The following is a 15,093-nucleotide window of genomic DNA, read 5'->3' as shown; positions in this document are numbered from 1 at the left end:
AATCTTCTACATATAGGACTTGCATGGTTGGAATTTTCTGGCCTTCCAGCTAACCACAAAGGATGCTTCTGTCTGAAACTGACCGGTAGATGCCTATAGCCTGCATCCAAAAGAATACTCTGCCATCCACTCAACTCGTAATACAGCGTTCCATTTATTTGTTCTCCGAGACCATTGGCACTCAGACCTACATATCTTTCCACCACGCCCATGATCTGGACGAGGGGATCAAGTGCACCCTCAGTAAGTTTGGAGATGACACCAAGTTGGGTGGAGTGTTGATCTGCTTGAGGGTAGGAAGGCTCTGCAGAGGGATCTGGACAGGCTGGATCGATGGGCCGAGGTCAATTGTATGAGGTTCAACAAGGCCAAGTGCCAGGTCCTGCACTTGGGTCACAACGCTACAGGCTTGGGGAAGAGTGGCTGGAAAGCTGCCCAGAGGAAAAGGACCTGGGGGTGTTAGTCGACACCCTGCTGGCTGAATATGAGCTGGCAGTGTGCCCAGGTGGCCAAGAAGGCCAACAGCATCCTGGCTTGTATCAGAAATAGTGTGGCCAGCAGGACTAGGGAAGTGATCGTCTCCCTGTGCTCAGCACTGGTGAGGCTGCACCTTGAATCCTGTGTTCAGTTTTGGGCCCCTCACTACAAGACAGACATGGAGCTGCTGGAGTGCATCCAAAGAAAAGCGGCGAAGCTGGTGAAGGGTCTGGAGCACAAGTCCTGTGAGGAGCGGCTGAGGGAACTGGGGTTGATTAGTCTGGAGAAAAGGAGGCTGAGGGGAGACCTTATCGCTCTTTACAGCTACCTGAAAGGAGGTTGTAGCGAGGTGGGGGTCAGTCTCTTCTCCCAAGTGACTAGCGATAGGACGAGAGGAAATGGCCTCAAGTTGCACCAGGGGAGACTTAGATTGGATATTAGGAAAAATTTCTTCACCAAAAGGGTTGTCAAGCATTGGAAGAGGCTGCCCAGGGAGGTGGTTGAGTCACCATCCCTGGAGGTATTTAAAAGACCTGTATACATGGTGCTTAGGGACATGGTTTAGTGGTGGACTTGGCAGTGCTAGGTTAATGATCTTAAGGGTCTTTTCCAACCTAAATGATTGTACGGTTAGTCTTCAAACATCAAGCTGGTATCAGATACTTCACTCCCTGTTATCAAAGTACAACAACTTATTGGAATATGCAAAATCTATTCCAAACTGTTAGATTTGAAAAGTCTTTTTCTTACAATCTCTTAAGTATTTAGTAGAAATTATTTGTTTTATCTTGTCCCTGTATTCATTAAGTATCTAAGACACAGGCCAGTTTTACATTGTGTGCGCTCTAGTTGCTCTTTTTAAGCGGGTTTTCTACATAATTGAGCACAGGACAACAAGCAATTCTTGATGGAATCAACTTTTTTTTTCCCCTCCCACTAACCTGTTATATTCAGCTGTTTGCTCGTGAGAAGGTGTTATTAGTTCATTGAGTGGGAAATTACAGCCTAGTCAGAACAAGCTGATCTCTAAAACTGCTTCTGCATATTTGGCATCACTTTCACAGCCTTCCCTTGCACAGCTGCTGCTACAATAATTACTGGAAGCCCTACCCCAAAAGTCTTTCAAAACTTTTCTTATCACTATTACGCATATAGTTTTACATTAGTCTCAGAGAGTTTCTAGAAATGCTAACTTCTTCCAAAATGATTTGTAAATTTTTCCCTAAATAATCCCACTCTGAAATGTCCATTGCAAAATACTACTGCTCTCTGGTCTACAGATTTAAAGACAGCAAGAGATTTCATTAAATAACTTGCATTAATAATGTTCTTTCCCCAAGTGCAGAACGATGCAATGGAGGGAAGAGTGAGGGACTCCTGACTATCAAGCTACATATTCATCACATGCACTGTCCCAGCCTCTCATGAGATTACAGCCATTCACCTGTAACACAAATCTAGCAAGAGCTGTTCCACAGTCCTCACTTCTGTCCTGAAATGTAACAAATGAGTCCAGGTAACACTCAACTGAATAAGATAAACCAAAAAGCACATTATATTAAGCTCAAACCTCAGAAAAACTCCAAATCAAACAACCTTTCTGTTTGAAAATAGGACAACTGAAGATGATGTTTGCAACTTCTGAAAGCCCAGAATACATATCCTATTACTTCTTACAGCCATGCGGATCAGCTAAGGCATTTTCTTAGAGACAAACCACTCTTACCAAGTACATCAGATTTTGCTGCAGAAGCTAAGGATCAGTTAACCTAGACACTCCTGAATTTGCAATAAACTTCCTTGAGAATTTCTTACCATTCCAAGAACAGCAGCAGCTTTACAAGTGGCTGGTATCAAATACTGTACAAGAATCTCATCTTCTGATGGATGCACCTTTCGCAGTTCTGTCAATGTTGTATACATCATCTCAAACTGATTCCTTTCTGTAAATAAGTCTGATACTGCCAGAAGCTGTACACAAATTAAAATTGAATATAAAAAAGCCCATTAGCAGACAGCCAAAAATCGACTCTCCCTTCTGTCATAATTGTCAGCAAAAGATTCCTCGATTGATCTATTAAATGTGTAAACATTAACTCAAGTATCTGGAATAACTATTGTTGTCCAGAATTAATTCCACCATCCATCTTAGATAACAGTTACCTCCAAATGGTCCTTTTTTCCAAAAGGTTTACAAAACCAAATCCACTATAGTAAGTAATTCTGGAAAATGAATGAACATTGCCATTTACAATGTACTAAAACACCCCAAAACACACAATACATACTGTCTTGCAAGGATAGTCTCATTTTAAGTCTTTTACAATAGTGAATAAGGCTATCAAGACACATTCCACACCTGTGTTCTTTAGTTTTGCTTCTACACTTCAATAGTCAATTTAATCCTCTAATACATTGTTGTTCCATCTTCATTTTCTTACAAAGAGACAGGATAAGTAAAATCCTGAAATCTACTTTTAGTGAATAATCAAGTAAAATACCAACTATCATTAAGTAACAATAAAGTGTTTGTAAAGTAGTAGCAGAATATGCAATCCAGATGCTTATATAGTTTAAATCAGTATAATGTTATAGTTGCTCAAGTTGTATTTCTGTACTGCCTGTATAATAGCACTGCCAAGAAAAATCAGTGTTTCCCATATATTAGAAGATGCTTTACAAATGCTGCTTAGCTCTGAAATATTTGGTAACATATACTCAATTATGGCTCTGAATAATAGTTTAGACTTACTGATCGCACCACTTCGCTAATCAAAATGACTGGCGTTCTCTTGCTAGGGTTTGATGGCAATATCCATTGACTATACAGTTCAAGCAAGAACTGAGAACAAGAATGTATATCTACACCAGCCCGGTGTTTCCTGCAAGGCACAATAAGCAAGTGTTAAAATGGCTATTCTGAAGCCCTGCTAAAATACTTGGTTTGAAATAATGCAGTTATTTACCAGCATCCAATTTATAAACCCAGCTTATTGAACTCAACATGAAGGGATAAAAGCTTATTGATAAGTCAAAGGAGAGACAAGAAAAAATAAGACACCTGGTGTTAATAGGAGAGGTTGGTGGTGAGGAAGGAGCAGGTATGTCACTCTCATCTTCTTCATCCTCACCCCACTCTTCTTCTCTCAATGGAGTGATATTATTTCCTAACCATATGGAGTGTATAGAGACCTTGCAAAACAAAAAAAAACCCAAAACAAAACAAAAACAAAACCACAAAAAAAAAACAAATAGAAAAGAAGCACAACATTTAACACCCTTGTAGTCAGATTAGAAAAATCTTAGAAGCCCAAAACATTTTTTCATTTAAATGACAGGCAACACAGCCTCAAATAACTTTTACATGAACTGCATATTGCTTTTTTTTTTTTTTTTAAACTTTTTTCAACATTTTACTTTAAGTCATTTTAAACTGTATGGCACAGCAAAACCAGTAGCACCATGTGCTTAGTACAGCAATACAGGTGATGCTGAAAGCAGCATCTGGCTAACCTGTAAGCATGCACTAACAACATGCATGCATCATCCCAAAGTCAACATACCAGATCTAAAGCAAAGTATAAATATTTACAATTCATATCAAGCAAGAAAATAATCCAGAAAGAACTGTAACGACTGCACTTCATAGAAAACACATTCCTAACTCTTCTCAAACCATAGCTCAGCATATCTGATGGCAACATAACTTTTCTTCTGAAACTAGACAAGACTAAGATTTCAAGTTCTTTGACTCAGGCTAGATAAACAAATGATCTACAAAAAAGAAAACTTCTTAGTTCTTCTTTAAGTTTTATTTACAAAATTAAAGTTTCAGAACAATAAGACCTGCTGACAGCATTTCATAAATGATCTGTCTGAAGATTCCAAAACAAAATCAGCATTTCCTGTGTTTCAATACAGGTATTACTTTTTCCTCTAAAGTTACTTATCTTACATAGCTCAAGACTTCTTTCTTAGACAAAAATTCACCCTTACAGAGAATTCTTTTTCATGTTAAGCAAAAATATACACCATTTATTTTTCAAGCAGCACATCTAATGCCTCTGATTGTTATAGAGCTAACAGTTTTTGTAAATAATGCATAAGGTCTGTAAACCTGCAAATACTGAATGTTCAAGCCATTTAGAATCTCAAGAGAACATACAGACACCTAGAAACAGACAAGTGATCATTTAGTTCTCCCTATGCAAAACATTCCTCAAGAAAAATAATGTCATCTGACATGAGTATTTAAGTTTTTTTCACTAATACATACTATTCAAATAGTGAAACAAATATTACATTTAAAACTTACATGTAACTATGTAAAGACTAATTTTTCAAGGAGATAAATAACTGGATAAGGACTATTTTTTTATTCACTGTATGTAGTGCTAATTTTCCAACTAACATCATCCAGTGAAATTTATGTCCCTACACTGGGTTTATTTAAAATTAAACAACATTGCTTATTTTATCTCCAGTGATTTTTCATTTCCTAAGGACTACTGCAAGCATGCAATAGCAAATTAAAATCCAATAGTTAAAGTGGAAGCTAACACAAGGGCTCTTTAACACACAAGGCTGAAAAGTACAAGCTGGCTCATGGGCAGATGTCACACACACAAGCAAGAATTCCACGAGAGGTGGGACAGCTGGCTGAGAGGAGTCACCCAGTTATGATTTACCCTGCATCACTTGGAGCTTTTAGTTTACATTTGACGTTAAGCAATGCCTCTTAACTGAATTTTCACAAACTGGAAGAAATGTAGTAAAAGTCAAATTCAAAGTTAAGGTTTTAACAAACCTGTCCCAGTTTATAATCCATATCTCCTATTTCTCGTTCAGTATTGATCTGCAGTAAGAGTTTTTCATGGCTGATAAGAGCACCTATAACAAAATAGAAGACAAGTTTTTAAAACATGCATAACAAAGTCGATGTGAAAATGCGTTCATTTCCTGCAAACTGGATTTCAAATAAATTCCTAAGACTATCTTTTCTACTTTTTAAAAGTAAAAGAAATTCACCCTCCCCTTCCCCCCCCCCAGCACTTACCTGTAGTAGCAGGAGAAAGTGATGGAACAGGGTCCCAAGCTTGGTATAAGTGATGAGTAGCAATATTATCTCTCTTAGATACCATTGCTTGGATTTCCTGTTCAACAATTCCCCTGATAACACTTAGCTTCCTCCCAAACCTGAAAGCCCAACAGAAATCAACAGAAATCAATGTAAGCAGATTTTGCCTTTAACATTTCTGTGCAAGTCTGACTAGCTTACTCTACAATGTTATGTGTCTGTGCTTACTTTCACTATCAGGGATGCTAAAACAGAAATGTTGAGAAATACATTCTGCACAGTTTACTAGATTTTAATAAGATATTGTCTTTTTCAGATACTGTCTCTTAACTCAGCAGGTTCGTGATGCTAAGTCCATGTAAATTCTATGTAAACAGATTCATCTGTATACATTCTTGCTTAGAAAATACAGTCTACACATATTTTTGCTACAGCTAGATTAAGCAATTGTAATTATGTCCTAATCACAAGTATAACTTTTACGCATTTTAGAGCAAGTAAAAGAATACCTTGTGTCCAGAGCTTTTAAAGCTTTGTTGCGGGGCTGCTGTTCCAAACAGCTAACTGCTGGATTGCCTGCAACAGGTATTGTCATTGCACTCAGCACCAAGGAAGTTATGGCTTGTACTGCAAGAACATTAATTTGGGTCCTCTCTGTATCCTCCTGTAAAATGAACTAACTGTAATTTGAATTGTAGAAAAAGGAATCCTGACAGCCTGAACATCAGTTTATCCACTGTATCACCATTAATAAGCCTTACATCTAGACTCATTCCCATCCAGAAATCTAGCTGACATAAGCAATGCACTCAAAGTACTGTGACTGTAGCAGCAACACATCCTTCCATCTCATCAGCCATTCTGCATGCACCTCTCTTATCCCAACAGCTTTAAAACCTCAAGATGTCCATTGCGGAACTTTCAAAGTGTTTAGTTTCTTTGTTTGCATCTACCCATTAGTTATCTGTTGAAACAAAGCATCAAATAAGACTAAATCTGAGTTGGAAACTCTTCAGAGAAGGATCCATGTTAACTGTTTTTAGTAACTGCCTGTTTAGGAAAAAAACAACCTCATCATGAATTTTCAGCAGCATTTTTCTGGGCGGCATTATCCAGATGCATCCAATGTTTCTTCTAAACCAAGATGCTACACACTCAGTATTTAGCACCACTGTAAAAGTGTGAGAAAACTGTAACACAACTTGCTTAAAATATTTGGTTAGATTCAATCTATTATTCATACTTGAGGCACTGCCATTTTTCCCCAATAGAAGTATTTGGAACTACACACACTGTATCAAGTACTTTGCCACTGTAAGTTATCACCACTGTAGTAGTCTCTTTCCCTTAAAAACAAACAAACAAACAAAACCCAACTCAATATAAACTTCTAGCGCTGTGGGTTGTAACTCATTCTCCCTGTGTTGATGGTAGCAAGAATCTTCGCAGTGCATTTAACTTTTTTGCTCAGAACTGCATTTATCATCAGTACTTTGACTAAATCAGGTTTTTTACAAACTAAAATTAGAACAACAGCACAAGATTCTGAAGTGGCAGGATGCTTCTCAGTTTTTGCTTATATTGTATAGATTCCGATTCCTTCTTGAAAGTATCAGACCACAAGAGAGTCTGAACCTTTTTAGAAAATTAAGATGTTAACAAATTTTCAACTTTTTTTAAAAAAAGAATCTTGTATTTTTATTTCAGAAAATATTAACATACTGGAATTTGTAATAGTACTTAAGACGTTTGCAATTTTGAACATATTAGTTTTCCTTGGAAAGTAAAGGAACAGTATTACTCCTGTTCTACAAATAAACACTATGTGACAAATAAGGAACTACCAACAGCTAGGTCGCCTTAAGTCTAATCCAACATGGCCATTATGTAGAAAAGAGTTAAGTCAAAAATTCTGCAGGCTGCACAAGTGTCCAAGTCAGTCTAACTAACAGAAAATGCTAACCCAGGGAAGAGGGATAATGATGCCCTCTCCTTTTTGGAGTCTGACACCTAGAAAGCAAGGGAAACAAACCCCTTTGTCTGCTACCCAGGATCTACTATTCGTAGGCATCTACCCTCCACATTCTTCAAAATGCGTTAGGCTCTGCACCTACCATGAGGACTGTTCGCAATTTGGGAGCGAACACTATATGAATCTAGGAAAAAAAACCTTTCAGGTCAGAGAGAACCTAGTAAAGTCAGTTCACTAGCAGATTAAGACATCTGAAGAGGAAAAGTCTCTTTCATGATAGCTAAGTTCACTCTCATCTTTGCTTTTGATATAGATAAATTTCTTCAGCTCTGATCCCCAAATGCCCTCCACTGAATTTTGAACCTGCGGCATCCAAGTTAGAAGCCCAGATATGCCATATACAGTCTACAACTGGGAGCAAGAGACATGGGCATGCATCTCCAGGTCAATTCATTTCTAGTCAAGAATTTTATAAAAAAATCTTACCAAAGAAACTCCCCTTGAAGTTTGGTTATTAGATAGCACAGATAATTGCAGTAATACATTAGTTACAGTTAACTAGTATATTTCCTAAAGGCACAGTTCTCTCACACATTGTTTCTCTCGAAGTTTTTGGAGTTCCTATTGTGCCTAAAGCAATAAACACCTAATCAAGCAAACTTTGAACCGTGTGCATGTTGAGTGATGTACTAATACAAAGTTGAAACAGCTTCACTAAAATTTTTTGATACTATTTACACGCTTGCAGAAGCTTTAAGCCAGAAGATGGATGTGTCTGAACTCACAGGGATATGAAGACAAGGAAATATAAAACAAATAATTTCTTAGTTTTCGTCACTACTGTTCTGCTTTACAGGTTTATTAATAGAATCAAGTAAAATTTAATTTAAAAAATTCAGTGAATGACATTACCTCTTGTTGGTTCTCCTCTTGGTCCATTACAATAGGCTGAGTTACAAGCACACCAAGCAAAGTAGCCCAAGTCTCTTCAAACTGAGTACGGCTGATCCATCCTATGGAAACACTCAGAGATAGCCATTTTTATGTCTTAACACAAACTTAAACATGGAATGGCATTAAAAAACGGTACATTGTTTCCATAGATTTAGTTTTGTACCATTTCCTATTTGATTTGGCATTTTTTGTAATCGCTACAGCTTAAATTTAGATTGTTCAATTTTAGGAAGTGATGAACCCTTTAGAAGGTTCCACACCTTATTATTTAAATGGTCCTGTTCGGGTTGTTTCTTACATACATTTAAATATTTTGATTGTCCAACTTTCAAAGCAGTGAGATCTATCAGGTTTTCACAACACAGAAAATCATCCAGAAAATTGGCCAATTCTCACAGGAAACAAAGTCATGGAGAATCCTGTAATGATCCAAGAAATCTTCATGCCCTAAAAGCAAAATGACTGAATTGCCTAGAAATAGGCCATTAAAATTCAAGCAACTCTCAAAAAGTTTTCCAAACCAATTTTTACCTATAAAGACTGCAGAGGATTCCAGAATAATACCTTGCAGTTTATACTAATGATATCTAAAGAATCAAAAAAGGGAATGTCATCTTAGGTATTATAGTGATCAAACAGAAATCAGTGCTACACCACAAGTCAGTAAAATATTAACCCGTAGATCAGAGGGGGGGAAAACCCCCCCAACACCAAAGAACTTCCGTAAGCGTATGGAAAATCTGATGCATTACCCGACAGTCTCATCTGTTGACAAAGACTTGAACTCTTAAGCCCCACTGCTCTCGTTCAATAAACCTTGACATATCCAATAGCTTTAAAGTGACAGCATCTCTTAAAATATTGAGTGTGTGGCACTAGATTCTATTCATACACTATGCATGAATTAAAAAAAAAAGGGGGAAGCAAAATATTCTCAAACACACTGTCAGGTGTATGCTCCAGAAACAAGTGGACATTCTGAAATCACCTCCCTGAGTTGGAATAGTTTTTGTCTTTATTTCTATAGTTTATAATTTTTTCTCTGCATTGAGCAAAACGTAAGAATTATTGCAGCACAATTACTAACCTGCTCTGAAATATTATTTCTCTTCCACATAAGCAGCAAAAGTAAACAAATGGTACCAGATTCAGTTATTCAGTAACTTCACAACACGGGTAAATACCTAATAACAGCCAACTGTATTAATTTTTAATTTTGTACATACCAAGTGTATTAATGCGATAGATGAACTCCTTAAAGATTTCTTTTTCTTGAAGAAATTCTACTGGTATTTCAGGAAAAACTGTGCCAAAGTCACCTGCAGGCTTTGGTGACCAGCCTAATTTCCAGACCTGAAGAAATATAAAGAAAGTCACTTATCCAAAACAGAAATAGTATTAACATCACAGCTATAAATATATATGCACCATTCAAAAGCACTGAGACATCAGTAAATAAAGTAATTTTCCAAATACAAAAGAACTTAGAGAAAGATTAAGTATCTAACAGTTAACAGACATTTTACACTGTATTTCTAATTTTGGGGGGTTTTTTTGCATATTACTCACTATGAATTAATTATTCAGTCCTACTGTCCAAGTTTGGATATGAAAGCAAGTAAGTTCCTGTCATATATTTCAGTTTAGAATTTAAGTGCCAGGTGACTTCTAGATTGTGCAGAAATGAAGCTGAAAGGTAATTCAGGGAAAATAGTTCACATACTATTGATGCCTGAAAAAGCACGAAGATACATCCGAAAGTGGGCAAAAAAGTCTCAATCAAAAAAATCAGTATCTTTTGACACTCCCGCAAAAACAGAGTGCTGAGAAACAGAAAGGCCAGAGAAATGGCCTTGCACATCAGGAAACCCCCTTTTGCTCTGTCTAATAAGCATCTAGAAATGTTTCTGGTAATGGTTGAAGTTTATCACAACAAAGTCATTTCACAGTACTAACAATACATGGAGGTAATCATGAGGTGTTCTTAAATCCATGTTACATCAGCCAAAAAGAAAAGGTTGAAATACCATGTCCAAAAGATCCAAGATGAGTTAGGAAAGAATGGTAATATACAATCCCAAAGCATCTGCATGGCATACGATGGTATGGTACCACACACAAATACCTCAGTTAGTTCAGACACTACTTCAGACATCTCAGCATCATTGCATCATTGTGGTGCTTAGCATCACAAAAAATGAATTTGTCAATTCAGGTCTCATAAAGAAAGCAGCAGTGTAAATTTTGCACTCTTTCCAGGGTAAGCAATCCCACCGAGCAGAAGGAAATATTAGCCCTAACAAAGCACCCAAGTCATTGCTTGCTTTTCCTTTCTTTACCACCTGGACATTCTTTCACATAAGAATGTAAGGAGCGACTACACTCTGTTCTAATCAAATCTCTGATTTCAAAGCGAACTCTTATTTGATATCTTTACAATGTTTTGCTACTCAACGTTTAAAAAGACAAACTGGCTGATCAAACCAGCTAAAGGCTGAAGTCCTACTGATGTAAAAGTTAAGATGCAGCACCATGTTTGGTTTTCAGAAAGTCGTTCAATAGCTTTTAAAGTCCTGAAAACAAAGCATAATGAACATACCAAGGGAGGTACTCTTGTGTAACTGTTCACTAAAGGCAGCCTTGCTAAACTGATGATGATGTTCTTGAGGACAGGAGTAAGAAACGCTGGGATACTGCTGTTTCTTTTGTGCCCCAGTGCCAAGACAGTCTGTAAGCATTCCACCATCTCAGCTACCATTTCACAAGCTGCAGTAATGTGTTTAGTTTCTTTGTTGGGAGAAAAAGAAATTCAGTTTTACGAATCTATTCAAAAGACACATAATTTTAAAAGATACAAAAAAACAAGAAATGCTTACTGAAAGAGTATGTTGACTAAAAAGGACAAAACCACAATAAGGATGTATACAAAGAAATATTCTCCAATATTTCAGCTAGTTGGAGAGTACTACTACCACCCTCCCTGCAATGGCTTGCATTGTTTGCCAGTCTCAGTGCTGGAGATTACCAGTACCTGAGATCTGTCAGCAGAACAGCTCACATGCTAACCCCAGCAAGAACGGGCCACACTGAATAGAGCATTTGTGAGAAATTAAGTGACCAAATTCATCTGTTTTATGAGAAAACAATCTCATAGCTGGCTCTATGCTAAATCTGACAAGCAGGTAATTTCTGTAGGTGGAAGTGGTATCTTACTGTACCAGCACAGCTGGATATGGAAGACAATGCCGTGCACACTCACGGACTACACTTGACCTTCACCTCAACATAGTGCTCCCATACTGTAGATGGGCAGATAATGAATCTGCCATTCTTCAGAAGAAATATTAACAATTCTGCCTCTCCCACATGAAATTTAAAAATCCCACAACACTTTAAAAAGCTCAGTCTGCAGCATGCTGCACAGATAACAGAATGCCCCCCCCAAAAAATCTGCATCAGTGTTTAACTTTCAAGAAAAAACAACTATACCTGTTAAAAATATGTCAACCTATATTTAATAAACATTTATCAAATACAAATAAGGTCTCAGATGAACTCTCATTGTTTAAAAAAAAAAACAGTAGTGAAAAGGGAACCTACAAATATTTCTTCAGTGAAAGTTTAAGGCAAAAGTGGAATTCACCGTTTACTTACTCTGTGTGTTTGAATCAACTTCACCCTCACTTAAGCCTTTTGAAGCATTCTTCTTTCTTTCAGGACTAAGTAGTTGATTACCGGGTTCAACAGCAACTGAATTAGACAAAAATATTTGAAAGATATAGCCATTAAATATCTCATATTCCATTTTTCTCCTCAAAACCACATAGTAGTCAAATATTTAACATCTCCAAGGCATCTGCCAAGTTCAAAAGTAAACACAAAATTTTAAATGAGATATTAAAGTAGTAAAAACAAATTTGCCACAGAAATAATTAAAAAGGACTCAGAGGAAATATTCCAGACACCTAGCATTTGATCAGTGGCGAGTGACAATTTATTAAGAAAATTTTCTCATAGCTGTTCAAATTGGACTCACCTGCTTCTATGATAAATCTAATGCAATTAATTAAGGAGCAAGCATATGTCACATTAGCTGCAGAAGCCAGCAAATTCCAGAGACTAGGCTGCTGTAATGTCAGACAACAACAATCCAGAGCAGCTTGAAGATCTACACTTAATGGAATCTGGTCATGCATTAAATGCCATGATAGTGCCTGTGCAAAAATAAAAATTTCCCATTAATAGCAAATTTTCGCAACAGAAGAACTTATAACCAAAGGTGTTTGGTTTTTTTTTTTTTCCCCACGCAGCAATACGTAAGTTTTATTAGCAAGTTGTATTGATTTTTTTCCTGAGAGAACAGAATTTAAGCACAAGAAAATTATGAGCATTATATACTGTCTATTCAGTGTCCCAAAAATCAGTGCAGGGCCATTCTCCCAAATGCCAAGATCATTCCATCATTCAGTCAACCTCTCCTTGTAAAAAGCTGCCCTTGTCCTATAAGCCCATCTGATTTACTAGCACAGGTCAAATAAAATAACCACTGAAGAAATTTCTACAGTTAAGAAAATTGCCCAGGTCAAAAGTTACTCAATGGTGATCAGTTTAAGTCAAAGTTGCTCCCTCTCCCAACATCTCATCACATTTTTAATTATGCTTGTAATTTCTTACCTCTACTGACATAACTACGAATTTCAGGATATCATCCTCTTTGTCAGGAGGAACACGGAGACCAGCTGGTAGTTTTGAGAGTAACAACAAATACTGAGCCAGTGCACGACAAAGTGTCATCATAGACTGATACATCACCTCATCTCCTATAAAATAAGACTGGATGAAATCTAGCAGTTTGAATTTTTTCCCCCTTTATAAATGTTTTTCAGAATTATTTCAAAAGCACTTTCACACCAGGTATCTTGATTTTTTAAAATAGTAAGTTCATGTATTCACAAGACATCTGTAAAGTAGCTTTGCAGAGGAGAGAATAAACTTAAAAAGACCATTATTTCTATTACCAAATATATCGCTTAGTTTTTTCCAGTAGGCTGATGGCTCAGTTGGCAATAGTGGTTGAAAAACCTGGTGGTTGGCAGGAAGGTTTTGTACAGTGGTAGACACATGATCCAGAGTTACCCTCCGAGCTGTTTCAAAGAAGCTACTCTTCTGGTCTCTTGAGATTTCATTCATGCCAAGGCTTAAACAAGGTGCTAACAAGCTTAGGTTGAATTCCTGAAATCAAATAGTAAGTAAAAAGTAAAGAAATTGCTTTTAAAGAGAAGCTAAGTATCTGAGGGTACTATTCTGGCATATTAACATGGTGGTAAATCAACAGTTTATTAATTAACTAACTTCTTATTATGACCTCTGCTCTATGATGGTGTAACAATACCGTAATTAAGACCATATTTGTTCCACATTTAAATTCCAAACACTACTGTACTGGAAAGAAAAATCAATATGCTTATGCCAAATTTTCAGAACAATATGTGCATAAAGCTTAAGGATGACCTATGTACAAGGAATCTTCAAATAGTAAATTTTCAAACAAGTCAGTCAAACAAAAATCTTTTTAAAAACAGTTTCCCACTATTATTTCTGCATACCAGCAGCAAACATAGTGTAGAGAATTTGAACAAAGTATGTTCTTAGAAAACAAAGTACTTGGAAACAATAGATTCAGGTTGTCCTTTATGCCAGATTTACTATCTGTGGCCTGTTAGTGGCCTATTACAAGTAATCTACCACAAATATTTAAAAGTTTACAGAAACATCTGGCCTTGTAAGAGACTGTATGACAAAATGAGAAGATTATGTAAAATGGTAAAATTGGATTTTTGTGATTGCGATACATAAACTAACCTTCACTTCCACTGTATACATCCAACCTGTACTACTAGAAAGCTCTTATCTGCAGCATTACTAGACACAGAAGTGAAATTTATCTATTTTAGTTTCCAAAATGAAGTGAAATTCAAGTAGTGAACTACCAGTATTACACAAACTTGAAGTGTTTACATTTAAGACTCTAATCTATTAATGCTACCAATAAGAACATTAGAAATAATTTATTACAATCTCTTCAGCTAACTCTTTCATTGGACAAAGAAGTTACCTTGCTGGTCATGAAGGAGTTCAGGTCAGGCTGAGGAATCCTATTTACCAGCTCTGCACCTTCTAGCAGTGCTGAGTCAGACTTGATGCAACACTGTGACCTCACTAGTGACACATACCAGTCCTTTAATAATTGAAAAAAGAAATTTATTACATATTTGTTTTCAGAAAATAATACAGTTCATGGGGACGAGGGAAGAATTGCTCATTGGCATTGAATTGTGGTCCGTTTAAGAGATCACTAGGCCATATTAATGTCAAAAAAACTGAAAGAAAAAAGCAAGGCAAAACAGACAACTGGTGAATGGACCATCTTAAAATAGACCAATGGATGTTCACTGGCAAGTTGTCTATTTCCATACAGTCTGGACAGGAAATGAGGAAAAAAGCAGCTTAACATTTAGCACAGGTGTATGTATTAGGATCCTAAAGCTGAGAAGAATATCTAGAAAAAAACCCTGGAATACTCAGTAGTCACACAAACATAACATTAATAGCA

At 36.8% G+C, this 15,093-nt stretch overlaps 1 protein-coding gene across 7 annotated transcripts in view; it reads right to left on the bottom strand.

Annotated features, from left to right (window-relative positions):
- HTT (huntingtin) overlaps positions 1-15,093 on the bottom strand; it is a 96,618-nt gene that overhangs the window by 21,620 nt on the left and 59,905 nt on the right. For 6 of the 7 annotated variants that reach the window (XM_075148629.1, XM_075148631.1, XM_075148632.1 and 3 more), the window contains 14 exons: positions 14,596-14,718; positions 13,499-13,712; positions 13,155-13,300; positions 12,517-12,694; positions 12,135-12,230; positions 11,080-11,267; positions 9,707-9,833; positions 8,439-8,539; positions 6,064-6,218; positions 5,534-5,673; positions 5,285-5,367; positions 3,539-3,669; positions 3,230-3,359; positions 2,293-2,448 (listed from right to left, as the gene is read on the bottom strand). In XM_075148629.1, coding sequence (XP_075004730.1) covers positions 2,293-2,448; positions 3,230-3,359; positions 3,539-3,669; positions 5,285-5,367; positions 5,534-5,673; positions 6,064-6,218; positions 8,439-8,539; positions 9,707-9,833; positions 11,080-11,267; positions 12,135-12,230; positions 12,517-12,694; positions 13,155-13,300; positions 13,499-13,712; positions 14,596-14,718 — 1,968 coding nt within the window. Of the gene's footprint in view, positions 1-2,292; positions 2,449-3,229; positions 3,360-3,538; positions 3,670-5,284; positions 5,368-5,533; positions 5,674-6,063; positions 6,219-8,438; positions 8,540-9,706; positions 9,834-11,079; positions 11,268-12,134; positions 12,231-12,516; positions 12,695-13,154; positions 13,301-13,498; positions 13,713-14,595; positions 14,719-15,093 lie in introns of those variants that run through there. The other variant, XR_012673446.1, reaches the window with a different exon arrangement.

Source organism: Calonectris borealis, chromosome 4, assembly GCF_964195595.1.
Source record: "Calonectris borealis chromosome 4, bCalBor7.hap1.2, whole genome shotgun sequence".
Classification (NCBI taxonomy): Eukaryota; Metazoa; Chordata; class Aves; order Procellariiformes; family Procellariidae; genus Calonectris; species Calonectris borealis.
The sequence above is the reverse complement of the archived record's forward strand: the minus strand, read 5'-3'. Positions and strand labels throughout refer to the sequence as shown.